General features: G+C 37.4%; 1 protein-coding gene across 1 annotated transcript in view; it reads right to left on the reverse strand.

Moving 5' to 3' along the window:
- The window catches only part of OTOGL (otogelin like), a 93,211-nt gene that overhangs the window by 23,014 nt on the left and 44,533 nt on the right, over positions 1–25,664 (reverse strand). Inside the window, exons 27-40 of the mRNA XM_061369305.1 lie at positions 19,501–19,660; positions 19,152–19,156; positions 18,890–19,036; positions 17,078–17,197; positions 14,787–14,903; positions 12,052–12,208; positions 11,479–11,505; positions 8,240–8,407; positions 6,462–6,740; positions 6,038–6,155; positions 4,717–4,796; positions 3,376–3,825; positions 994–1,898; positions 156–333 (exon numbers count right to left, since the gene is read on the reverse strand). Of these exons, the coding sequence (XP_061225289.1) occupies positions 156–333; positions 994–1,898; positions 3,376–3,825; positions 4,717–4,796; positions 6,038–6,155; positions 6,462–6,740; positions 8,240–8,407; positions 11,479–11,505; positions 12,052–12,208; positions 14,787–14,903; positions 17,078–17,197; positions 18,890–19,036; positions 19,152–19,156; positions 19,501–19,660 (2,911 nt within the window). The remainder of the gene's footprint in view (positions 1–155; positions 334–993; positions 1,899–3,375; positions 3,826–4,716; positions 4,797–6,037; positions 6,156–6,461; positions 6,741–8,239; positions 8,408–11,478; positions 11,506–12,051; positions 12,209–14,786; positions 14,904–17,077; positions 17,198–18,889; positions 19,037–19,151; positions 19,157–19,500; positions 19,661–25,664) is intronic.

Consider the following 25,664-nt stretch of genomic DNA (forward strand, 5'->3'; position numbering starts at 1 on the left):
TCAGTATATTTCATTCTGGTTTGCTGATGAACAGTTCTTTTAAATTCATGTCAGTATTCAACCTCATATTCCCACTGTAATAAACCCTTAATTTATTACTTGAAATTTACAGATCAAGGCTCTATGTTGTATTTAAAAATAAAACAGTGACTTACAAGGACATTCCCATTCTGGGCAACAACTATCAGAGTTAACTTGAACCGGCATTCCTCGAAAACCACAGTCTGGCTTCTGCGCATCCTTAGGGCAGTTCCTTGAAAGGTTGTATAATATCCAGTCCATATTAACACATACGTAGTGGCTACATTTGTCAACAGGTTCAAGGTATCTCGGCTGTCATATAAGGAAAAAGCAACCAGAATCAACCTTACGTTCATTGCCCTCACAGAGTCCAAGCGACCACTTGTTCATCACCATGTTTAGAGAGAATCAGCATGACTACAAGACTCCTCATCAGTTATTTTGGAATGAATTGCTTTTTGTGACAGGTGACAAGGATGCACATCCCACACCCACACCCCTCCTGCTCCATCTAGCTTTGATGGAATATTCTATGCAAAACATTGTGCACTGAGGCTACATGTTATATTCAGCAATAATATGAAGCATTTTAAAAAAAGACAGAATCATCCATTCCCATCATTTTAAACCCTATAACAAAGAATCAAATAGAAAAAGGAAAGGTGGAGTGAGATTATGCAGAAACAAAAAATCCAAGGGATTATGGTTTTGTCTACAGCTCAAAAATGTATTTTCCTATTTAGAATCAGCACATAGCTTTAAAAGTCTTACGTCCAAGTTGCAGAATATGCTAGGGCAGTATAGGAGCAGCGATACTGCATCCATCTAAGAACAGTTGCAGATTTTAAAACAGACAAATGAAAACAAAATCAGGTGATTTTTAAAGCTCTGGTATTACATACATAGCATAACACAATGGACTGCAAATCAATATCTATTTTAACACATAGGGGCAAGTAGAACTGATCATACCACACATTCAGAAGATGTAGACATCAGTGTATGCATCATTGTACCAAAGGAAGCCTTGTCAGCTACAGCTGTCATTGTTTCTGTGCTTGCCAGAGAACTTTGTGTTTCCACAGGCTCTGGAGAGGAAGGCAGAGACATTCCACCACTAGAATGAGATAAATCTACTACAGTTCTGGTCTGATGCTCTGTGGGCTCTGTTAAACTGAAATAAGGTTTAATGGATTTCTGTGTTGGGATGTTTGACCAATCTGATATAATTACATCTGGGACTCCAGAAACAGAGAGATTTTTTACTGTGGTTATGTTTCTTGGGAAAGGTGAACTCTGAACTGGAGATACTGTCAAATAAGACAGGGAAGATTTCTCAGTTGTGGTTGACTTTGTCTTGGTAACATTTCTTTCCTCATGTGAAATCTGACCACTTTCTAAAACATCCCCAGTTCTTTCAAATGAGGTTGCATATTTAACTTCTGAAGCTGCAAGTGAGGTACTCTTTATCTGTGATAATGGACTTGTAGTACCAGTTGTTTTCATTATCATAATTTTTGGAGTCTCTTTAGTGCTCTGTGAAGCCTGAGTCACTGCAGGTGTAAATAAAGATCTGTGTGACACATGCATGGATGTTTCTGTGGTGGTAGGAACTGAAGCTGAAGCCATATAAAACTCCAAATCAGCAACAAAAGAACCAGTGGTTTTTGTAGTAATGCTAGAGGCTACTGTAGTGACAGAAGCAAAACTGCTTGAAGAGCTAGGTGGTATTTTTGCAAAAATATAAGGCGCTTTTAAGGATGTAGCATTCACTGTTGTGTTCTTGATTGTTGGTGTAGTGGATTGAGTGATGATTCCAGCAGATATGGCTGATATTGTTCCATCTTCTGAAGAACTTACCGAAGAGCTCTGTTTTCCTAGAGAAACAGTAGAGATACAAGTGGTCTTAGGAGGAGGTGAAGACATAGAGACCCTGCTGGACTGGCTTTCTAAAGTAGCTTCAGGAGTTGTAGGCATTGGAAAAGGGGGCATGACAATGGATGTTTTTAGTGCTGCTGAAAGGCTGAAAACCTTACGTTTGAAATGAATGTAGAAGAATCTAAAGAAGTTACAAAGTCTATAATTGGACTTTTTGAGGTTCCTTGAAACTGACGTTTGGGTAGCAGTTATATTTTGTGTTAATGATGGTGTCCTACTGACTGTGGGGATCAATGAAGAACTTGCAGTAAGAAGATGTCACATACAATCGTACAGATGTTGATAACAAAATATCAACAAGATTTGTTGATAAGAGATAATGATGACCTTGTAAAAGAAGGATCTTTAGGAATGAAATTGCCTGAATTTTGTACCACAGCGTCAGTTTTCATGTCTGTGAACAGCTTGGGTAATCTGTTACTTCTGAAGTGGTTATTAATGTAGCATTTACAGGTAATACCAGTGTTCTAAGAGGGAAGACTGTAGACATAATGGATTTCATTAGCTTTTTTAGAAATGGATGACGTTGAAAAGGGATCAATGTGCGTTACATGTTTTGCTTTTGCTGAGGCTCTACTTGCTATAGACACATCAGGGATTATTGGATTGACGGGAAAAGTGGAAACTGAGGAAGGTACTTTGTAAAGACTTTCGGAGGCAACGGTGACATTCACCATAGTTTTTGGTTCCAAGGAGATAATCAGAGAACACACTGTTATAGATACTGTGCGTGTTTCGGAAGGACCAAAGAAGTATTTGTAGGAATTTGAGAAGCAACTTGAGGTGAAGATACTGCCACTATGGGGAGAGTAGAAGAAACACTGTCTTTTATTAAAGGAGATACCTGCTTGAGAACTGAAATTTCTACTAAAGATAAAAATGGCTTTGGAGAAAAACTAGCTAAAAAACTTGCATTTAATGATGTCAGAGAAGTTTTAGACAAGGGTTTTGCTATTTCAAAATATGAAACAGTGGTTAATTGAGGAAAACCTGTATCAAAGTTAGCAAATCTAGTAGCTGGAATTTGAGGACAGACTGAATTCAGTACAGAAATGGGTGTTGGGTGAACTGCAGTTTGACCAATGCAAGACATGGTTCTAACAAAGTAGATATAGGAGATATAGTAGATGTGCTTAGTGGCAGCTGTGAACCTAGAAGAAATACATGTCTTGTGAAAGTTGCTCTGTCAGCCAGCAAAACAGTAAAAGACACTTCAGAGGGTACTGCTGCTCCCTTAGAATGATTTACTGAAGAAGTCCTACTCTTCCCAATCCCTGGAGGCAGCTCAGAAGTGACAAAAGATGGCTTGGAGGTTAAAGTTGTTAATAATGAGGTAGGGGGGAACAGTTTCTAGCTGAGTGGTTGATGTTTCAGGTGGAAATTGAACCACAACACATAAATGTGTTGTAAAAGAACTTGCACTGAGCGGGGTTGTTAGACTTGCTATTGTAATGGATAAAGTTATAGATGCAGAAATGACAGTATGTGATGTGACTGGTGAGGCTTGAAGAGCTGTTGGAAAATCTATTGAAGAGGTGAGTGTGGAAAGGACAGTAGGGCTGGCTGTGCTGTGAAGTACATCGGAAGGCTCCACTGTACTTGATAATGAAAACATTGAGTAGATGGCTGCATTAGATGCTTCCAATGAATAAGCGTCTGTGACGGGCTGTGCCGATGTATTCATTCCCCTTAAAGTTGTGTTTGCTTTCATGGTTATTTTGCCTGTCACATCAGCATGGGTTGACTTAGTCCCTGAAGTAACAAATAAAGGAGGTGTCTGAGGACACTCTGTGGTAGTACCCGTGTGAGAGACTAGCAATGAAGGTTTTGTTCCAATTGCTGATTCTGTAGGTGTCAAAGGTATGCCTAAAAGGAAAAAAAAAAGCATATTTCACTGTCTTTCACAGATTACTGATAAAGCAGAATAGCAACATCTCTACTCAAGTTCCATTTAAACATTAACAAACCAGAGCATCATTTTGTTGAGAAGGTAACTTGCCAGTGGTTCCACGTTGTCTAATGACTTTGAGAAACTCACCTGATTCCGGTTTTCTGATTTTGTTTGCGAATGAAGTAGGTATTTTTTTATTATTAGTGAAAATCTTGATTTTGCAAAGCAATTATAGAAGCAACAAGGGAATTCTATTGAGAATTCAGTATATTCAAAATAGTAAAACATTTTGAATAAATAAATCTTTGGAACGTAGTATACTGTGAGGTAACTTTGCACCAGCAAATGTGCACACAACCAATGTATTTAATTTGAAACTTGTAAAATAAAATAAGAGGCAGTATTAAATGTAATTGTTATGTTAGAAGAATACTGTTTCCCAGAATAAGCAAATAATGCGGTGTTGTCACACACCAGAAGTTATGAAATAGTTGCACTGAATTTGTTACTGGTGGCTTATAAACTGAAAAGTCTGAACTTTTCACCACAGCAGTATTTCCTCCATTTGAGATCTTTGTCTTATACACACATGATACACTAGCACAGTGTATAGTCAAATATAGTTGCAATTAGTATAACGTCATCACAGAAGGTTAAATTTAACACAGTATTAGAGAAATTAAAAGAAGTTAACTTTAGCTATGGCTTGTTTGGATGTAGGAGATTTGTTTTAGATTACTCAAAATGGAGTGTAAGTTCAGCAGTAAGATATTTATCAAAAAATAGAATGTTCATTTGGTTAAAACTTTTCCATGGATCTTTAGAGTGATTTATAAGATTAGACCAATATAATAAAGTATACTTACAGTCTTCTGGATAAACACATTTAAGTGTGACCTCATCAAGGATCATGTTTTTGGGACAGTATGGCAAGCATCCTTCAACCCTTTAAAACAGTGTATGGTTAATTCTAAAGCCACAGGAGAAAGGTAGATTAATTTTAACTTATTTTACTTTGGCAAAATGAAACACTTGAATATCTTCCCCATCAGAGTTTAGAGAACTTTCCACTGTAGTGACAAACACAACATTTGAGGCATTTAAGGTCAAAAAGACATTGAAGAGCACAGTTCTATTTCTAAATTGTTAATAATCAATTATTTCTAAATTGTTAACAGTCAATTATTTGCATAGACTGACAAGCATGATAGTTTTGGACCATTCTGCTTCCAAAAACAAGAGGAAGTTCAGATCCCTGCGCACAAAGGTTTCCCATGGACACAGAACTTCTTGACAAAACTGCTGTCTTACCCAGATATGTTCACTTGAAACATTTAAATATTTAGACTGACTCCATCAAAAGTCTCATTCTTGTGCATTTTCAGCATGGAAGAGTGCAGACAAGTCCATATAGTCTCTTTTTCATTTGGGGGGATTTTTTTAATGAGAAGGTCATGACATTAACAACCAGTTTCCCCATATGGAAAAAGGTAAGAATACCAACAGGGGAAGTTAGTAATACTAGTAATATTCCTAATCATAAACTGCATATGCCTAGGGAAGTCATCTGAAGTGCAAAACATCATTTCTTTTCCACCTGATTTTCCTCTTGGGATATTTCTTTTTAGTTTGTTGTGGTTCCAGACATGACAGGGGAGATCCATGGAGACAGGAAATCTTATTACCAAGTGACAAGTTATCACCTGTGTGAAATCCCTCACATCATGCCAATATCTATTATTATAAAGTTCCCTTCTCTTACAGAAGAGGACATAGCCCACCCTTACTATTTCTACAGGTTTTGATCTCATAAACACCAGAAAGATGTAGCCATTCAGAGAATCGTGGGTTAGGATGTGAATATCAATACATAGAAGGATATAGCCTGCATTTAATTTAATAGATTTCTACTCATCCACTACCAGAAGCTAATCCCCTGGGCTAAGTATAGACTTTTCTTATGCTGGTGTTGAAAGGTCAAAGGTAAACAGGAATGTATACCGTGAGAAACAAGAAGCTTTTTACAATTGTTTTCATATGACTTGTGAGACTTGCTCACAAGAATGATACTGAAATCTGGATGAGTAAATACGAGTGGATATTGCAGCTGCAGTCATTCTTAGAAAGCCTATGGTACACGTATTACAGAAATCAATAGGGTAGCAATACAAGCTTAATTTTACTTACGGAGGAAGGAATTTGCATGCTATTCCTTCAGGATCACTACAGGTTTTAACACAAGGATTAGCACAAGATTCGTATCGCCACTCACACATTCTTCTATAAGGCACAGAGGCACTGAGTTCTGAGAAAGAAGGAAAAGGTATTTTTTTTTATTATGTAGTCAATAAACTGTAAATTTATAGTCTTTTTTATACTGTACAATGGAGTTTTCAGAAAAAATAAAAAATTTGAGAAATTCTTGAGAACTTGTGAATATGTGAGATTTTGTTCATTATCAGTTTCAAGCATTTTATATTCTGTCAAGCTAAAAGACACTGCAGCGTCAAGTTTCAAGTTACAAACAGCTACTCACTTTTACAATATATTGTCTATAAAGCCTTCAAAATCAGTTAAACATAGTGAAGGTACTGCAAAATGCAAAATTTACCTTCAATACTAAAGCTACTCAAACGTTTGAATTCTTCTGAATCATCATACTTTGCCACTTTAACACCAGATGAGGTGAGAATGATGAAAAAGCCTTTTTTACTGTGCAGTTCGAAGGCGCTGAGCCCTGGACTCCAGAGGCCCTGGTGGTGGAAGAAGGTGGCTCGTCTCTGAAAGGAGTCACTTGCCTGCCACTGTTCCAACCCAGCAGTTTCATTGTCATGTACATATAGAAAGTAGTTTGGTCTTTCAGCAGATTCAAGGGAAACGAGAGAGAGAGCTTCCACAAAAGAAAAGGAAATAAAAAGAATAGTAAAATTTTCACAGAAAAAACCTTAAAAGTGGATTAAAATCTATATATTATCTGTTAAGTGGTTCCTTTTTAAACAGCTGGTTTTCACAGGAATTATTTCACGTTTATGTAACAAAGGAAAAACAAGTTTAGAAATGCAGGGTCTAAAGGAGACTTCAAAGGACCACATAATCAGAAATTAGCATAAAGCCAATCAGTTAGATCAAAACTATATTGTCTACTGCTACCAGCTTTTGAAATTATTCATAAGCAGTCTGAAACTGGGACTTGCTCAGATTGGGAGTTTTTTCTCAAATTAGGACTAATAACTAACAGTTCAACTGTACCAAGTTTTCATTAGTAAAAAACACCATGCAAATTTTGTAAGAACGTGCTTGAATTCACCTTGAAGCCAAGCTTGTTTTACATACGGTTATATCCAGCAATACAGTAAGAAAACCTGTGGCCCAAGAAAAGACTCAACCTTCTATTTGCTCTATGCATGATGGAAATCAAAAGTGAAGAAAATTCTCTGAAAAGAACTTAGAAGACTGACTTCAAATTTGGTTTTCAACTTGAATAAAATCTTGAAGTGTCTTTAATGTAGATCAATACTATCTAATTCCTCACAGATATAAAGGCTAGCTGTGTGCCACACAGACATAATGAATGTTTTACTTCCACTTTACATCAGTTGGGGAATTGACAAGACAATCAATTCTTCTGCCCTATGTACTTTCTCATTCAGAAATCATATATAAAACCCTAATTTCTCAACTGTTTGTGAATATAGTTTCAATTTTTACCAAGACAGCACTTCTCTATCTTGATTTTTCAGGGTTTGGGATTTTTTTCAACAAATTAAATTCTTTGAGAAAGCAATGACAAAATCTGTATTGACTTGATCAGCACAAATAAGTTCATGTGAAGACAGCAAAATGTATACAGAAGAAAAAATATTAAACAATTATTTTTGGTTGTATAGTTTGGATCAATCTCTGATAAGCGAAAAGTAGAGCTCAGGAATCTTTCTGAGCTTTCCACCTAAGAAACTGCCTTCTACATTGTATGGAGATGCTGTTCACTGACAGTGCAGGAGACGTATTGGTTGTTCTAAGTTGCATATTTTATAGTCCACTGAAAATTGCAAAAAAGAAGAAAAGATAAAGTAGAAGTGATATTACTGGAGATGAAAGTATCCTGCATTTATCTTCCACAAAGGAATTCTAATTACTTGTATTTTGCAATATGTTTTCAAAAACCTTTGAAAAGTTGGCTTTAAAGCTGGCAGTGAGGTTTAGCAGTTTATTTTTTTTTTAATAAGAACCCCAGCATTCCTCAGTTTTGAAGCTGGCTGCTTCAATCTCGCTTATTCCAATAACTAAAAATATCTATACTATTTTAGGAGATTCAGCAAAAATCATCCAAAATCATTCATATAGTCTGAAAAATATGCAAGCCATTAGCAAATTGTTGAGAACACTTACATAAATCTTTATCTTTGAAAAGCCCTGGAGTTATCATGAAGCTGAAAAATACATTTCCATATGCTCCAGCTCTAGGCAGAGGAAATATCCTTCTACTAGATATATTAGCTCCTATGATTGTGTCATTCTGTCCGTAACTTGCCAAAATATAGGGTCCTTCACCAAGACCTAAGGGGAGAAAAATCAAAATAGAAAAAGAAAAATCCTCCTTGCATAATATACAAAATCTGAGTTAACATAATATATTGTCTTAAATACATTGGAATTACAGCTCAATGCCCCAAGTTATTACACTGGTGTAGGTCTGTATCTGTCTGTTCAATATACCCCCTTATTCTTTGCTAGCTGCCCAGAAAACCACAGATACAAAATGAGCACAAAGAACTGTGGGCAGCTGTGCTCACAAAATGACCTGTACAAGAAAGCAATCTGGGCTGCTTTTTTATGGTGTTTAGTCTTTTACATGTCCTTGTTTCTATAATTTGAAAGAATCTGAATTCAACAGAGCAACTTTAATATTATTTCCCACACAGACACTGAAGCTGCTTTAAGAACACAAGCCAATTTCTCCCAGAAAAAAAAAAAAAAAATCAAATTATATTCAACTTCTGGCACAATATTGCTTAAGCAGTTGTGTAGTTCATCCTCTACCACAAGCCACTTGCTTCTGCCCCCCTACTGCCCCATTTATTATGCCCTCCTAAGTGCTTCAGCAGTGAAGTAGTCCAGCTGAAAATCAACCAGCTAATTTTTCCAGTCTGGTTCACCACATCATTATTCAAAAGCTCATGCCAATAGAAAAGTGACAACAGCCTCAGCTAGTACTGCTGCCAAAACAGTGCTGGCCTAACCATGCCCTGCAGCAAACCTCTGGAGCTGTTTCTGTTCCAGCTTCTGCTGGAAGGGATACATACAGATATAACAGCAACCATCTTTGTCACTATATCCCACTGAAAGAACCAAGAGCAGCATACTTCTAAAACCTTACTTTGTGAGTAATAAACAAAATGTGTAGGTTTTGTAAAAGGTTTTAATCCTTACAGTGAAAAGACTGAACCCTTTCCCAGCCTAAGACAGCTCCTTTCAAGTATGAATCTTCCAAGAGAGAAGGAATTCTCATAATAATGAGATTTGCCTCATCTAGAAGTTAAACACTGATTTCTAAACAAAACTGCTTGAAAATAACTACTGTTTTTATATGACAGCTATTTTGGAGCTCATATATACATAAAGCCCACAGGCTTGCCACTTTTAAAGAAATGGAAAGACAATTTATCTCAAAACAATCCTTTATTCTGTCATTGAATGCTTATCCCTACATACTAACAGACATTTTGCCTAGGACTTGAACAAAAGCAGGAGTTTCCTTAAAGATTAACAGTCTGAAATCATGCAGAGCAAAAGAGAATCCTAGTCCCAAAAGGTGTTTTGCTGGCACTTTGTGGTAGAAACATGCATAACACCATCCTTGACCTTAACTGTGGTAGGCAGCTAAGCACCACACAGCTGCCCACTCACATCTACATGCTGCTACTGTACTGGGCCAGACTCCTCGGAGGAGAAAAAAATCCTCCTTGTATGATGATCATTATAGGATGCAAGCCACTAAAAAAAATGTATCAAAAGTCACATTTATTTCATTGCATTTAGTCGTTTCCTTTGCTTTTCAATATCTTGCTCCACACAAAGCACATGCATATTATCTAAATATAAGTGGGGATGCTAAAAGAATTAAGAATTCCTCATTCTAAAGAACTGTCCTTTATAGTACAATACTTGTGAGACTTGTGCATAAAAACCTGTAACCTTTCTATTTTAAAATATAATAGATTCCAGTTTTTAAATTTACAGTAGAAATGCAAGGTAACATCCTTCTATTGCTTCTCCTTTACTGCCAAGATGTGCTGCAGGGTGCATTTATTTACCCCCACATTGAATATGATGAGGTTATTAATTGAGACATTAGGGACTACTAAGATTGTTCAACACAGCAGGGCCACTGACCTTTACTCATTAAAAATAGAAGCAATTTTAAAGCTACATACACAAACTCAAAGAAAAAGCCCATGAATTAATTCAACTGAGGTTTTAATTGAATCAGATCAATGTCTTTTGTATGAAAACACAGAAGAAAAAGTAAAACAAAGCAAGCCACATCAGAATGAAAACATATAAAATAATTGCATAGTGTGATAAGCATTCATAGAATTGTGAGGGTTTTTTATTTTTACCCCTAAAATTACACCAAATTAATTATTATTCTGATTTATGTAACTGTGATTAACTCAGTATCATCAGAGATGCATTATATCCACACCATTCATTTCTGGAGAAAAGCACTTGAATTTTCCTGTGTCAAAGGCAACTAGTTCAGTGAGGTGAAAATTCAAATGTTAATAACCATGTGTAACCTTCTAAGATGCACACTAGTGCATCAGTATTTGAATTCCTAACTAATGCAGGATTGTGTATGTTTGTATAGGACAGATCTCAAGTGATATATCACACAGGAAAAAAAAAACAGTATTTTAGATATCCATAGCAGAACAGGAGGAAAGAAAAAGTCACATAATGATATAATGAGGTTAAATAGACAAGGAGTATGTTGCAAAATGACATATAATGCTCCAGGCTGCTCATACAAGTCACCTCTCTTTTTTAATGGACTCGAAGGTCCAGTAAGTTCAAGGTATTGTGACTATGAAATCCTACCCTAGGGAATGGGGAGAAAGGAAAAAGAAGAACCTCCAGCACTGCTGCAACTGACAGAGATTCTCAGCGCAAGCTGCTAAGGGTTTTATATGCACAGTTCATTGTATCATGTTTCATCTGAGATGCCAGGTGTGCTGTTTTGCTTACAACTATGTTTGTTTCCATGCCACCACCATCCCTGGACATAGAGGAAAAAGGCCCATGGGGACTTGCTTTACTAACTTGCTGAGCTCGTTAATACCCACACATACCCAAATCAGGAGTGCAAAAAAACACAATCTAACCTGGGAAAGACAGAAATTATCAAACTATATTTTCTTCCATGGTTAGTCTGAGTGAACCAATGTAAGAAAAGTGTGTCCTGGGTATTTGGTTTTGAAAAAGAAAATGAGGAGGGGAGAAATTAACATCTCAAAATAGTATCATACAGAAAGAAAGATGTTAGAATAGAAAACCTGAAAAGTAGATTCAGCAACATATATAAATATAAGGATGAATCAAATATAGTAATATCAAATGCTACATACCTTGATTGTAATAATCACAGTCATAAGCTAAAAGAAATGAAAACAAGCACATTATTATTACAAAGTAACATCGGAATCTATGTATATCTGCATTCTAAAAATGTAAAGTTCACTTTCATCAGAGGGAGTTTCAGTGAATGACTTTATTTCCTTAGGCTTTTATTTAGAGACATACAGCTGTATTTAAACAGATGTGTTAGGACAGCAGACCTTAAGCATTAATTAATCTATAGCTGACAGCATGAATTATTCTACTTTTCACCATCTGTGAAAAGTAGAATAGACTGAAGCTCTATGCAGCCCTACACAGAACACTGGACGCACCCCAGGTCTGGTATACCAGTGCCTTTCCAACACTCTCTGCACTGGCACACCCTGAGCCCAGACAGCCCCCTTCAGTAATACAGCAAATTTGGGTGTATAACACTAAGAGCTAACACAGAGACAGCTTGAAAATGGTGAAGAAGGGCACTTATTATGCACCTGATTCTGTCACATTTGTATTATTGGGCAGAAAAAGGCCAAAGATGCCTCAAAGATGAGCTCCAATGTGAGGCCAGCCCAGGTACATACCACAGAGGGAAGGAGATCGCCAGTGAATCGGTGCTCCTTGCTGGCAGCACTTGTGGGCATAAGCTGCAATACTGGTACACAAGCACTCGCAGTCCCCACCAAGGTTGCAGTTGCACGTATCTGTGTGACAATTTTTGACAAAAGAAGTCACATCAATCTGGGGAAAAATAAATAAATAAAAGAAAAAGAGGGTTGGAGACTGAATTGCATGAGCTGTACAAATTCCTGTTGCACCATTTACAGCAGAAGTGCTACCTCTGGATGAACTGAAAGGATTTAACAGAAAAATAAGGTATTTTCTAAGGTTTGGGTACATTCCTATACAAAAAATACACTTTGAATGATTAGTTTGTACGTATGTTACAGGCCAAGAAAAAATTTCAATCAGTGACTATTAACATGTCTGTCCACACACTTGCTGTTCATCAGTTTTGGAGTGTATATTGAAGCTGGCAGTTCTGTTTTTGTAAGGCAAATACTGCCATCTACAGTTATCCTGTCAGTTTTGCACAAAGAACAACAGTGCAGGGAGATGCAGCTCTGATTATAAAGTAATTAAAGTAATAACTTGTAAAGGGAGTTTTGATTAGTGAAAGAAAGATCAAGTGATCCTTTGCAGAAAAATATTCCTGCACTTATAAAGACTTTAATATACTTTGCCCACAAATTTCATTAGATCAGAAACCCGTATCTCACTCTAAAATGTTATCACATTAGTTCGTGTTTTCACATGGTATACTATTTCTTTTTTGTAAGGTTAAGCCGTGTTTCCAAAACAATGTTCTTACTACTCAACACATGCAATGCTTAGAGCAATGCTTTTCTTCAGTTTAGACTCTAGGCTAGCTCAGTTGTAGAGCCCTCAAATGGCACATGTCAGATTACAGAAATACCATCACAGCAACAAAGCAGCACTTATCTAACACAGAGACAGCTTGTCAGCTGGCAGTTGCTAGAAGCTGTCAGGGACATGAAGACTTTTTTTCTGCTTTCACTGGAGAAAGATGCCATTTTGCTTTCATTCTTTTCCTCATTTCAAAAACAGGGACAGCACTGGTGTGGGGGCCATGAGTGTTGGATCTATTGAAAATGGTTCTAATAGCTTTGCAGGAACCACCAAACAGCAGATTGGATCCAAAGACCTGTCTCATGTCTGCAGGACAGCATCTCCCCATGGGTTGAAAAGATCCTGCAGTTGGGACAAACTGGGAGCCTTGGGTCAAAGCTCCTGCTGAGCTAAGGAGTTATGAGGAAGACTTCTTTACTGCAAGTGTTGAGGGTCCTCAACCCTGATGAGTTCAGTGCTCAGCTGGGCAACCACAGCCCATCAGTCACTTCCAGCCAGAGATGCAATGTTTTGTTTCCCTGAAAATGGGAGGTTCCAACCTCAGCTGAGCTCCATGAACAGCAGGATCCTCCACGACTCACACAGCAGGAGTGTAAGAGAGCTGCTCCAAAGAACATCCTGAAACCCATATCTGCACTTTCTTTTCTTTCCATGACCCTAGTGTCAGTCTCTGCTTGGGCTTTTTTCTTGGCAGCCAGTTCCCCAGCCATGCTGCCACCAGTCAGCTGCAGACATCCATAATAGGGGTCACTTTACCTTTACTTTTTTAACATAATTATGCTAAATTTTTGTCATAGTGTTTGCAAATTTTAAGGACAACATGGATAAGATACAGAAAATGAATGTTCAAGAGAAAACATCTTTCTTTATGGGTTATAATGATGCAGTTCCTTAAAAACTCTCAAAAGTTCCATTTTATTTATTACTTTCCATTTCAAAAATACCCTCATCACCATGTTCTCAGGCACATGCTCAAAAAATTCTTTACATAGTAACTGAATTCAACAGTAATAAATCTCTCGCATTAAGCTACTGCAACCTCCCCCTCCGTCAAATTCCTAACCATGTTGATATCAAGCTTCAGTCCTGAAAGTCAGGAGGTTCAGCTGAGACATCTAATAATATCATTTAGCATTAATTGTCATAAAGAAAACGAGAGACCAATACAAAATGTCATAGTGGTTCTTGCTTGCACAGGTGTAAAGAAGCAACTTCGATAAATAGAGGCTAGAACCAGATATTGGGAAAAATGTATAGGGTGTTTTGTTGATAAAAGGTGAACTAAAATGGAATCAAAGATTTCTACACAAGCTATTTGCTAGACTGAAATTAAGGATGTTCTTGTAACTGAAGCCCCAGGCTCAGCCAGGTACTGGGAAAACAAGGACACCAAACCTCAGAGTTTTGATAAAAAACGGATGATAAGCTGTCAGCCAATTAAAAATACTGATAGCTCTGAAGCTGAAATCTCAGTCGCTCATATTTCTTTTCATATTGAGCAGGACAGTTAACAAACTCATTTGAGATAAGCTGTAGGCACATCACACAAACGTTTATTTTAGAATCCTGCAATATATACAAAAAAAATAAAAATATAATTACCTCTATAAATAAAAGATATAAATAAAACCTAAAGAGAACAGAAACTTCATTATCCAGCCTGCTAACTCATGGCTCCCAGTTACCACTAGCACGTTTAGGCTCCAGCCTTTGAAAGGAACAAGGAGCTCTGCACAAAAATAGCCCACCCACAAAGAGATACTTGCAGGGCTCTACTTTGTATCCTCCATGGCATTTGGACTGACGGGAAATGGAAAGAAAAAAATAATCGCTGGAATTTTGCTATTTTCCTACAGGAGAGCACATCTTGAATATTTAATAAACTTACCACATTGCGACAAGGTGCAAAAACATCGCTGTATAAAATTGAGCATTCCTTTTTGGCATAAGGGAACTTGCTCTGATGTACCTCACATGGCCTTAGCGTTTCATTTGGGCTCTTGCACTGAAAAACAACAAAAACACCACAAGCATTTTATATAAAGATGTGTTTACCATGGACTCAGGCTCACTGTAATATCACATAATTCAATACCTGCATACTCAGAAAATCAAAATAAAGCTTAAATTCTATCTACTTCATCTCCCCCTTTTCCCAATTTGTTGTTATAACTGAAAACATTTGCACAAAAAAAAGAATCTTTGTGTTTTGTTCTGAAGTACTGAAATGTTCCTGTTGTCTGCTCAGCCCATAAAGACAAAATGTTTTCTTTGTGACACATTATAATCATTACCAGAGCAACCAACTGTAACATTACAAACAAATACATGATCCAAATCCATCCCTGGTGGTTTAGCACTGACTTTAAATGGAGCCAGAATACAGATGGCTTTAGCCTGTAAGTTCAAATAAAGAAGCAGTGGTAGGAAGAGAGCAACCCATAAAAAAAAAAAAAAAAGAATCAAAGATCATCATGATAACTCAAAAATGACTGAGTTACATCTCCCTCTCTTCAACAAGAAAAACTAGCAGACAGAAGAAATGTAACAAAATGACACTCAGCTCAGAAAACACGAGCCCATCCAAAACCATACTCTCTCGGTGCAGCAGGGAAGCCAGGAGAAGCTAATGACGGATCCATAGGCAGCAATGGGGTGTTCTGATGCCAACTCAGCGGCAGTGCAGCTGCCTGCACTACCTTCATGTGCAGATCCTTGGCCATGGGGGGACACACTGCCACTCCCAGGAGGGAAAAACCCTGGAAGCATCTCATGCTTCATGGTGCCAATGAAAGCTTACCAGTAGCAAAGTTGGGTTCTAAGCCTCCAGCTATCAAATACACATTTGAAGTACTTAGATTTTGCAGAAGAGATGACCAGGATCCATCTCTACAAAGGCCAAAGGTCCTTTCTGAAAATATCTTTAATTCCTACTGCAGAGATAGATGAAGTGTCAAGTCTGGCTGAATGCAGGCTGCCTGCAATGCCAATATCAAACTCAAATACCGAGTGCTCTGACAGCCAAATAGATCAGAAGATTATATGAGATTTTACAAATATATATATATATGGTAAAAAAAAAGGCAAGTGCAAGTTTGGGCTGCATAAGCAAAGGTCAAAACATCCTAGAAGTTAATGTGCTATGTAAGCACTACACACCTTTTTAAAGCAGCCACTGAACTGACAAACTGGAAAGAAAAATTCGTATAATTCATTCAAAGCCTTTTTACTTTTCTTTATGTACCACCTTCTAGGTGAGCAGTGTAACCACCACCACTACACACTGGCCTTGCTTGCTCACCCAATCTAAACAGATTATGTAGAGTAAAATAGATCTAAAGGGAGATATTGAGAGAGAGAAGCCTCAAAATGTTTACTCCAAATTAGAATAAGTATCATATTCTTTCATGAGGTGAGAGATTTTGGTTCAGTTTCCTGCTGTGAGTCAAGGAAAGACTAAAAACTGGTTCTCACAGATCTCCTAAGGGAGTGCTTTACAAATACTGATTTTTCAGGAGGTTTATAAGGCTATAAAACCTCACATCTCAGCACAAATTAATAAAATACCTATTCTCCTGTGTTGTAGAACACAGTTGCAGTCATCCACTCTCTATAGCTTCTTCCCTTCTCCTTGGAAACCAAGTTTCCATATTTGATTGTGCCTGTTGCTGTTCTGAGCCCTTTCTGTCTCACCCCTTCACCACTGCTGCTTCATCAGTTAGTTCTCTGTTTACAAACTGCAACTAAAAATAATCCCATTTTTTTCAGTGTTGAGAAAGAAACGTTTTTCCAGACTGTTTTTACTTTCAGTATCCTGACGCCTCCAACACCAGAGAAATTACAATTGCTTTTAAAATTGCATCCAAACCATCAGAAGCAATGTATCAAACTTTGTACAGAATTGAAATCCAGACAGCTAAGACAATTATCTGACATAGGGAAAATATATATTCTTCCCTAAAGAGATTGTTTGGTTTCATTTAAATTCAGTGTGTGTTTACTATGACGTAAGACATAAATAACAGATTTCACATCTACAGACATAAAAATTAAAATGTGCTGTTATACACTGACCATGAGTTTAGAAAACCCCTGTACATTATGTGCTTATCATGTGTTCATTTATAAATTAAAAATATCATCCTTTTTTGCTAATATTTTCCTGATCATGGGACTTACCTGTCCTAATACCCAGCTGTCTCCAAACACCTGTGCATTTCTCACCTCCATGTTGTTTGAGGTAGTCAGATCATTTGAAGTATATTTGTCAAAATTTCCACACAAACCTGCCAGTTTACCCTAAAAGAGAAGAAGGCTTATTTTCCTTTTTACATATACTTACAGACAATGATTGGTACAACCACATGTATGGAATAAAACATTCTTAAACTGAAAAGATGAATGCAACTCTAACTTACACTTTGAAAATATCTCATTCTCTGCTATGTTTACAGTTCCCATATTGCAAATTTCTATTTTAATAGAAATGTATGTTTTCCTTTTCATTCCTGTTTTCCAGAACCTGTTCTTACTGTCTGCCTGTGAAAAGGGACTGGAATCTAGTAGTATTTTTTTTCTGAAAGCTTAGTAGCGTATGCTATCCAAAAGTCAAAAGTTCAGGTGAATTACCTCATGATTGTGAAGCCTGACCAGTTATTGTTAAAACTTGCTGCCTCTAATTTTAGCTCACAGTAACTAGAACATTTGTAATAGCAGTTACAAAAGAGACAGCTGCAGCTTTCTTGTGTTGGGGCATGTGCTGCTGGTGGAAAAGGTATATATAAATGCACACACATCTACATGTATAGGGAAATATATTTGTGCACAACACTAAAATGTAGAGTTGGACTTCTAGGGTGCTGTGGCTCACTCTATTGAATTATTTTCCCTTAGGGTCTGCTGCAGACACTATCTTACTGAATTGGAGCCTCTGGAAGAAACAGTAATTGGAAACAGAGCTTGAAATACTTGTGCTGCTGCATGCAACCTGTAGAACTCAGATCCCTGCTAGCCCATACAAAAACAGAGGAATTTTTTTACACAGTGTGTATTGATGACTGATAAATCAGCTTGTACATGAAGCATCTGATGGTTACTGGGACAAAAGCCTATCATAATCTTGCTTTAAAACCAGATTAGATAATCACTGTAACTTTGACTTATATTTCAAAAACTCTGGTATTGTATTCTACCATAGAGTACTTCCTTTTCTTTTACTGGAAACAGCCCCCTCTCAATAAGTGTGTTCATGGCTGAGACAAAGCAGGAATGTAATTATTGAATGTGCAGATAAGGTTACTCTGCCAGGACCCAAAGACTGAGTTCCAGAGACACCAAGGCAGATGACGATATAGGAATGGAACAGAGAAGAGCAACTGGTAAGAGAAGGAGCCTTATATTCTTTCCTGCATAATGGCTGAGCCCTATCACAGTATACTTACTAGGTTTAAATGTCAGGTTTTGTCTAGATCCTTTCTTGCATCTTGCCTTCTTAATTTAAACCCAAGATGTGACTCCATCTTTTCATCTCAGCAGCCTCTACTACATCTCAGGGTGTGGCTCCATCATCAGCCTAATTCAATCTGTGCTACAAACTTGCCATCTTCCATATTGCTAGATATGGAAGATTCTTTTTCATTGGCTTCAGCAAGTATGAAAACATGCAGTGAACTGGGTAACACAAAACTAACCCTCTCTTCCCACCCTCAAAGTAACCTAGAGCTAAATCACTGTGTATCTGCAAGGTTGTGATGTGTGGAACAACAGAGTAAACATGTAGGAACTACTAATTCTCTTTAGGAATCCAACCATAAAATCACATTCCCTGTCTATTCTGACCTGGGAAATGCTAGCAGCTGAACACCATGATAAACAGTCATATCACTGGCAAAGTTAGTCATGAAAAGAAGACAATCAACCACAGCTATTCAACCCCTAGATCACATGGCCAACACAGGGAGCTACAAATCTCAGATTTTTATTTGGGCTCACCTTCCATCGAGGTCCAACTTTAATATGCATCATTGTCTTCTTATCCCACAGAATCGTAATATCTTGTTCTGGAAAGTGTATCACAGTATAATATCCAGCCTTCCAAAGCTGATATTTAGATTTGTTTTCCTTTCCCCTTAAGGTCTTCTGACAAAAATGAATATTTATTAAGATCTAATAGGGTAATGCAGGTATGCAGCCAATTAATAATAAAGTGTACACTGAATAATATTTTATCTTTATCATATAGCTGAATCAATACTATTACTAGAAATGTCATATTGACATATGTCATAAATGACACTACTAGAAATGTCAGATATTATGTTTTTTTAATCATTCAAGTTCGCTTTTTTTTTTTTTTTTGCTTTCTCTTTCAAAACCAAGTGGAAAGAACTGCATAAGTTCCAGTATGCTTTGATTGCTTGAGCCTCTTGAGCAGTCTTCTTTGTAAGGACAAATAGAACAGTGTAAAAGGAGATTTGTTCCTGGGACCTGCTGCTTTATCCAGACCTAGGCACTTGGATTATGTTAACACAGACTGAGAGACTTTTTCCAAAACCACGCTCGTTCAGAGTTGTAACTTTAGAATGCTTATCTTAAAGGGCAACCGGAAAAGAAAAGAAAATAACTAACCTGTTTCTCAGAAAGTTCACTAAAATAAATCTCAGTGTCTCCAACTGTGACGAAAACATTCTTTGAGCAAACAATATCATTGTCAAAGCACTTTTTGTTCTGAGCAATTATAGATATATTTGAGTTATCTGTGCTCTGCAATATGAAGAAGAAACAATTTTACTTATAGATTCAGTTGCATTTCACTCCTGCAGATTTATTCCAGGCTTACCATCACATAAAGATGGATAACTTAGTATTTACACATCTATGAAATTAAATAAATTAAATTTCAGAAAGCTACCAGAACAGAAAATGCATTCTAAATTCAAAGCTGAACCCACAACCACAACACAAAGAGCCATTACGTTCAGCTGTGAGTCCTCTTTTTGAGGACTTCATAAATTCAAAGGATCAGCCTACCTCTAAAATAAGAGTATGGTTTAGGCTTTTAAAATGTGCTCATACATGTAATCCAGTATTTACTGCACAGTATGGTTGTCAAAATCAAGACGTGCTATAAAAAGAGCTTTATTTTTAAACCAAGGTACGTGAGATCAAGCTGTTTTCATATTTTTAAAGCAAGAAACCTATCATCTGTCAGTAGTAGATAGAACAATTTTTGTACCACCACCCAACAAAATTCACAAAGCCATGAGTCATACTCAGTGTTACTGAAGAGGGCAAAGGTTTCTGCTGATATTTTTGTTTGTGGGCTTTTTTTTTTTTTTATTTCACATTTAGAAGATGTCTCTACTATGCTGGATTTTGATTTGCTGGTGTTTTAGTACCCAAAATTCAAATGTGCTGCCTTCCCACTCCCATATCTTTTGGCTCTCCAGCCTCTAAATTAATTTTGCATCCTAGGTATATAAAATCACTTTTGCACCTTTGCTTAACATACCTATTTATTCATCTACAGTTTCGGTGGTTCTTCTGTACCCTGGGGAAAACACACACTCCTTGTAATTCCCCATGTTCTAGAACCATAACCTAAGGAGATCATCTGTATTTTCAGTTGATATCACTACCACAAACAAAAATAAAGTTGAGTTACTCTTATTATTTCTTATTGCAACTTGTCTTTCAATTTATTTCTGACCAATCTTTGCAAATCAATAAGAAGCCATAACTGTAGAAATTACTTAAGAGAGTTAACTTCATAAAATTAATATAAGCCAATAAGAGTGCTTCTGAATCTGGGCGGGGGGGGGGGGAGGGGATCAAATTCAGTCCTACAGTTATTACAAACCCAAAACAGTTGTGAAATAAAAATCTTGGAGGTGGCAGGCTATGCATCTGACCCTCTGAGTCATCCAGTCTTATATGAGTACTTGTGTAGTGCTGGAAACAAAAAGACGTTTAAACTTCTCTTCTTACTCCCATCCTCCTTTAAACACCCTCCGAGACTATGACTAGGTAAAACTGATTAAAGGTGCTAATGGGCATGGTGGGTGAGATGGGAATGGTGGTTTTCAGTAGTTCTCCAGTCCTAGCAACTGCTCATGGATCCCAGCAATGCTCTTGGGGAGCTCGGCCACAATAAGAGGGATCCCTTGCCTTGGTTTGTGTACACAGCATCTCTCCCCAGAGCTTTGCTCCTTCCCTGGGTTAGTGTACCCCTGAAAAGTACTGGGTATGTACACCTCACTACTCCTTGCCTGTCACATTTGTACATTTATTTGTTCTGTGCTCATCAGAATTCAAGAATAAAAAACATATCAGCAATTTTTCCTCACCAGTGAGAATCATTGCATACAGAAAATGCAGGTGCTACAAGAAGCAGGTTTTGGGGATTTTTTACTTAATAAAAGTTATAGTGGCCAAACTGTTTAAAGAATACTTTCAATCTAAAAAGGAAAACCAACCCAACCCTAGATGAGGGGAAATATAGAGGTATTTTTGTTGCCATACCAAGGAGTTGCTACAGCTTTTGCTGTAGCAAAAACTAGCTTGCTACACAAGCCAGAGGAGGCTGCTACTTGGCATAGAAAACTCTCTACAGCAGGCATTAACAAATGCAATGAATATAAGATATGGAAACTGCAAGGTTTATGTTACCCTGATGCCAGGGCTTAAGAAACAGGTGGTATGTGCTAGCAATTTGCTTGGAAGACAACAGTTAAGATGGATAAAGTTAGCCACTAGCTGCTAGTGGTAAGGGGGTGTAGGAAATCTGTTCTTCATGATTCATCAGATAAACTCAGTTTAAAAGTACAAAAAGCTCTGGGGTAAAGCAAAGTTCATCTGTTCCATTCTGTTGTGAAATTGGTTTAGGTTGCACTCGGAGCAATATTGGTCACTACCTTTTTGGGAAATACTCTGTGTTTTAATTAAGCCAGGCTTGCTGCTGGACTCAGTCCAGTAATTATTCCCCTGCAAGTCAGATAACAGCCAAGAGCATTTTTAGATTTATTGGAGGTGATGTGGTAAATTAAAAAGGAGACAAACTCATTAGTTTGGTAGATCAGATGCAAGCTTATAGGTTCTGTGCTGGCCAAATGAAAAATGAGCAAGGAAGGGAGCTACCTCCCCACCATGAGCCCGTTTAGAAAAGGACTTTGCTTGCAGTATCTGGGTCAATTTGGTGTGGGCTGTTTTCATTGCAGAGTTCATTCCTCATCAGTTTAGCCTCAGCAAAAGGGGACGCTCTGATTTAATAGGGAACCAATGTCTTCACTGTAAGGAAAGAGATGAAGAGCTTGATTTTAAATAAGGATAGTGAATTCAGGCTAATTATCTCACAGTAAAAATGCGCCTTTTTTGGCAATGAAGGCAAGCCCTTGGAGCAGGAGTGGGTAGCTGTATTAGCTGTGCAATTGAAGCTGCTGCCTGTGCCTTCTGACAGTCCAGACCAATCCTTTCAGCTGAACAGCATCAACATACTCAAGTCAGAAGTTTCTGTGTATGGTTGGGATTTGAGCCAAGGGTAAAAGTTGAGTTATATTTTAAGTTAGCTCTGCAGCAGAGAAAAGCCTGGAGACAGGGAGTGTTTTGCTGACCAAAGCCAGAACAGGGAGTCCTGAAGACACGAAAAGTACTTCCTTACTTATAGGCCTACATGTTGATGTTAAAATGCTAGAAGTGATGCAGGATGGAAATACAGAAAGACAGGGGTGGTGGTTCAGTAGAGCTATGAGTAAACCAGACATTTAAGAAAAAGGGCTTTGCATTGAACCGAGTCTTCTGGGTTTTCTCCCTTTCTAATTAAATCTTAGACCTAAACTGAAATATCAAAACACCATTATGGATTACATATCTTTTGTGGCTCAAAGCTTTCATGATCAAATTTGCTTTGCATAATTCTCTCTTTGCCATTCTCTCCATATACCTCAATCAAAATTGAGTCTTTTCTCAGCCATACAGCCCCAGCCAAATTCAAAGTTGAATGACAGTTTCTATCATCTTCAAATTACTCCGTAACTGCTACATGTGCAGCCTCTTCTTTCAGCAGCAAAGAACTAAAGTGCAACTGAAACTTAGCACTTAACTGTTGCCAACGTGAATGGAAGAACAGGGGCTATTCAGATAAAGTGAGGATCATCTTTTAATGTTTGTATAAGACAGTGACAACTTGGGCAAATCTCGACAGCTCTTACAGACTGTGGATAATGGTTGAGTTCCATCTCTCTAATCTGCAGCGGATCCACACAGGTATGAAAACAAGTTTTTATCACTGCTGTTGGAAGAAATGTCTGACTAGACACTAGGAGCAGGTCTAATGAATAACAAGGTGGTGGGGTTTATTGGTTTTCTGTTTTTTTCTGCACAGTCACTTTCCAAGGCAGAGTCGCTCTTTACCTTTTTAGGTAAAATGCACCCAACAGGGGATGTACTACAGTTCATCATGTGAAACCTACTTATGCTGACAGAAACTAGAAATAAAATGGTTTTCCCACTGCAAGAGTATCTTCCCACGTAAATTACCATATCCAGCCTGTTCCAACTTAATATCAGTTTCTTTGTGATAACATGGAGTTGCCAAGCAACAGGAAAGACAGAGTCACAGCTCTGGGCAGTAAGTCAAAAGCTCATTGTCAGTCCTGCTTCTCAGGACATTCTTTTTCTAGACCTCACTTTTTTTCCATATTTCTTCCTAGCCGAAAAAGCAAAGCACTGCTTTCCTTTTTTTTTTTTAGTAGTGCTTGGGAATGCTAGTGTTTATTTTTATGAGAAGCTTTCTATTTCAATATCCCATTAGAAATTTTCTATTGCTATCCACCAGTAACAACACTGTGCAATGTGGTTATGCAGTCAAAATGCAGCCTGGAAGAAGACAATTTAAAAGTGGCAGCAGTTACCTTCCTTGAAAGTTTCATTAAAATCTCTCTAATTGTTCACTGTAAGGACTCATTCTTTTCCATTCTTAATATCCTCATTTGCCCATTTTTGTTTGTTTTGTTTTGTTCCCTACAATGCGCTCACTTACAAACCAGGGTAGCCATAAAAGCATTAAGGGACATACCAGGAACTGGATGGAGATAGATTAGTCCTATTTTCCTTTTGTTTTAATGACTCTTTAGAGGTTTTCATGTATAGCCACATGAACAAACAAATGCAAGAAGCTCTAAAAATACCAAAAAAGATATACAGTATTTTAGAAAGCAGAATTTGCTTTCTCCTTCCGACATATTTTCAGAGAGATACCGTTAGCTCTGTTCAGACTTAAAATTTCAGGAAATTTTATGGAAACTGAGAATTAGTTTGGTTGTTGTTTATTGGGCTCTGAGATTCCTCTGAAGGAACTTAATGTTTGAAACTATTACTTGTAGTGAGTTTGATGCCAGGAGAAGCAAAGTATCATAGCTCAGGTTATTGACCAATTAGGCATAAATATTTAAGTGGCTTTGGAGAGCAGACAAATGCCTTGGCACCTGACATGATCTTACTCTGTTAGTTCCTTGTTTCATTTTTTGGGGGTGGGGTGGTGGTGAGGGGAGGTGTTCTCCAGCTAGTCAGTGAAAACACATTGTTTATTCAAAACTCAGTCACAATTTACACCAAGAAGCGTATCCTATTAGAAGGCTTCTTTAATTTTTCTGGAGTGATAATTTCTTCTGGACATTTCAAATTTACATGTATACATTCTGCATAACTTTGTTTAATGCCCGCTTTTGAAACCTGTGAAAATTTGTATCACCAAATGGTTTCCCCCCTAACTATTCAAACGTTGGAGCAATATTGGTTGAAGTCAGCAGATGGCACTGATACACATTGTCTCCGTTTGGGAAGAAGTCCACATGAAATCTGGGAAACAATATTATGGGAAATAGAGGAGGTGGTGCTCTTACAGGAAAAAGATAAGGAATGGTAACAGTATTTTTTTCCCACTGATGTTATGTATTTCTATACAAGTATTAAACAAACAAGTAAACAAAGACACACTTAGGAGCTAAGAAACAAATTGTTCATGCACATGCACATGCACATAAACCCTCTTTTCCTCAGCATCTTCTACAGACACTGCAGATTATGTGATTATTTTCACTTCAAATATGGCAAAGACACAAAACACCTGTAAAATATGACATGTACAACTCAGTTGTAGCACAGTTGAGTAGGAATGGAGAACATGACTAAGTAGATTCACTGATGCAAATTCAAAGGGAGTGAGATTATTCCAGCTACTGACTCACCCTCAACAACTTGCAGATGTCTGCTAATGCATCCATGATAATTCCTTGCTATTTCTTTAAAAGTGACTTCCCAAAAGGATTCACCACAGGCAGAATAAAGAATAAAGAATAAAGTTGAGTAATCAGATAGAGATCACTGGGAAGGTTTTGGATTTCTTTTTTATATTCTAAGAGAACTATATTAAAAGGTCTGAGAAAAGATCATTTAAAGCAGATTTTTCTTTTCTTTCATTTAGTTAGCTTTGCCTGCTTGTGTATCAGATTTGGCTTTTGCACAGGTCACATTACTGCAATCCCTTTCTAATTAAAAATGAGCTGTTCTGAAGATCAGGGATTTGGGAACATTTAAATATCTGTTTCCAAGTGACACATTCTGCAACATGAGCTATTCTGAATCACAGATGATCAGCACAGTTGGTGGTGTTCATTTTATCTAAACAGGTATTTTTATGAGACCTATTACTACTATTTCATTAATAAGTGCATGATAAATCTCAATATTTTATCACTGTTACTTGTAACGT

The sequence above is a fragment of the Neopsephotus bourkii genome, unplaced genomic scaffold (assembly GCF_033783945.1).
Source record: "Neopsephotus bourkii isolate Nb327-2 ecotype Australia unplaced genomic scaffold, CSIRO-AGI_Nbou_v1 NB_1493, whole genome shotgun sequence".
Taxonomy (NCBI): domain Eukaryota; kingdom Metazoa; phylum Chordata; class Aves; order Psittaciformes; family Psittacidae; genus Neopsephotus; species Neopsephotus bourkii.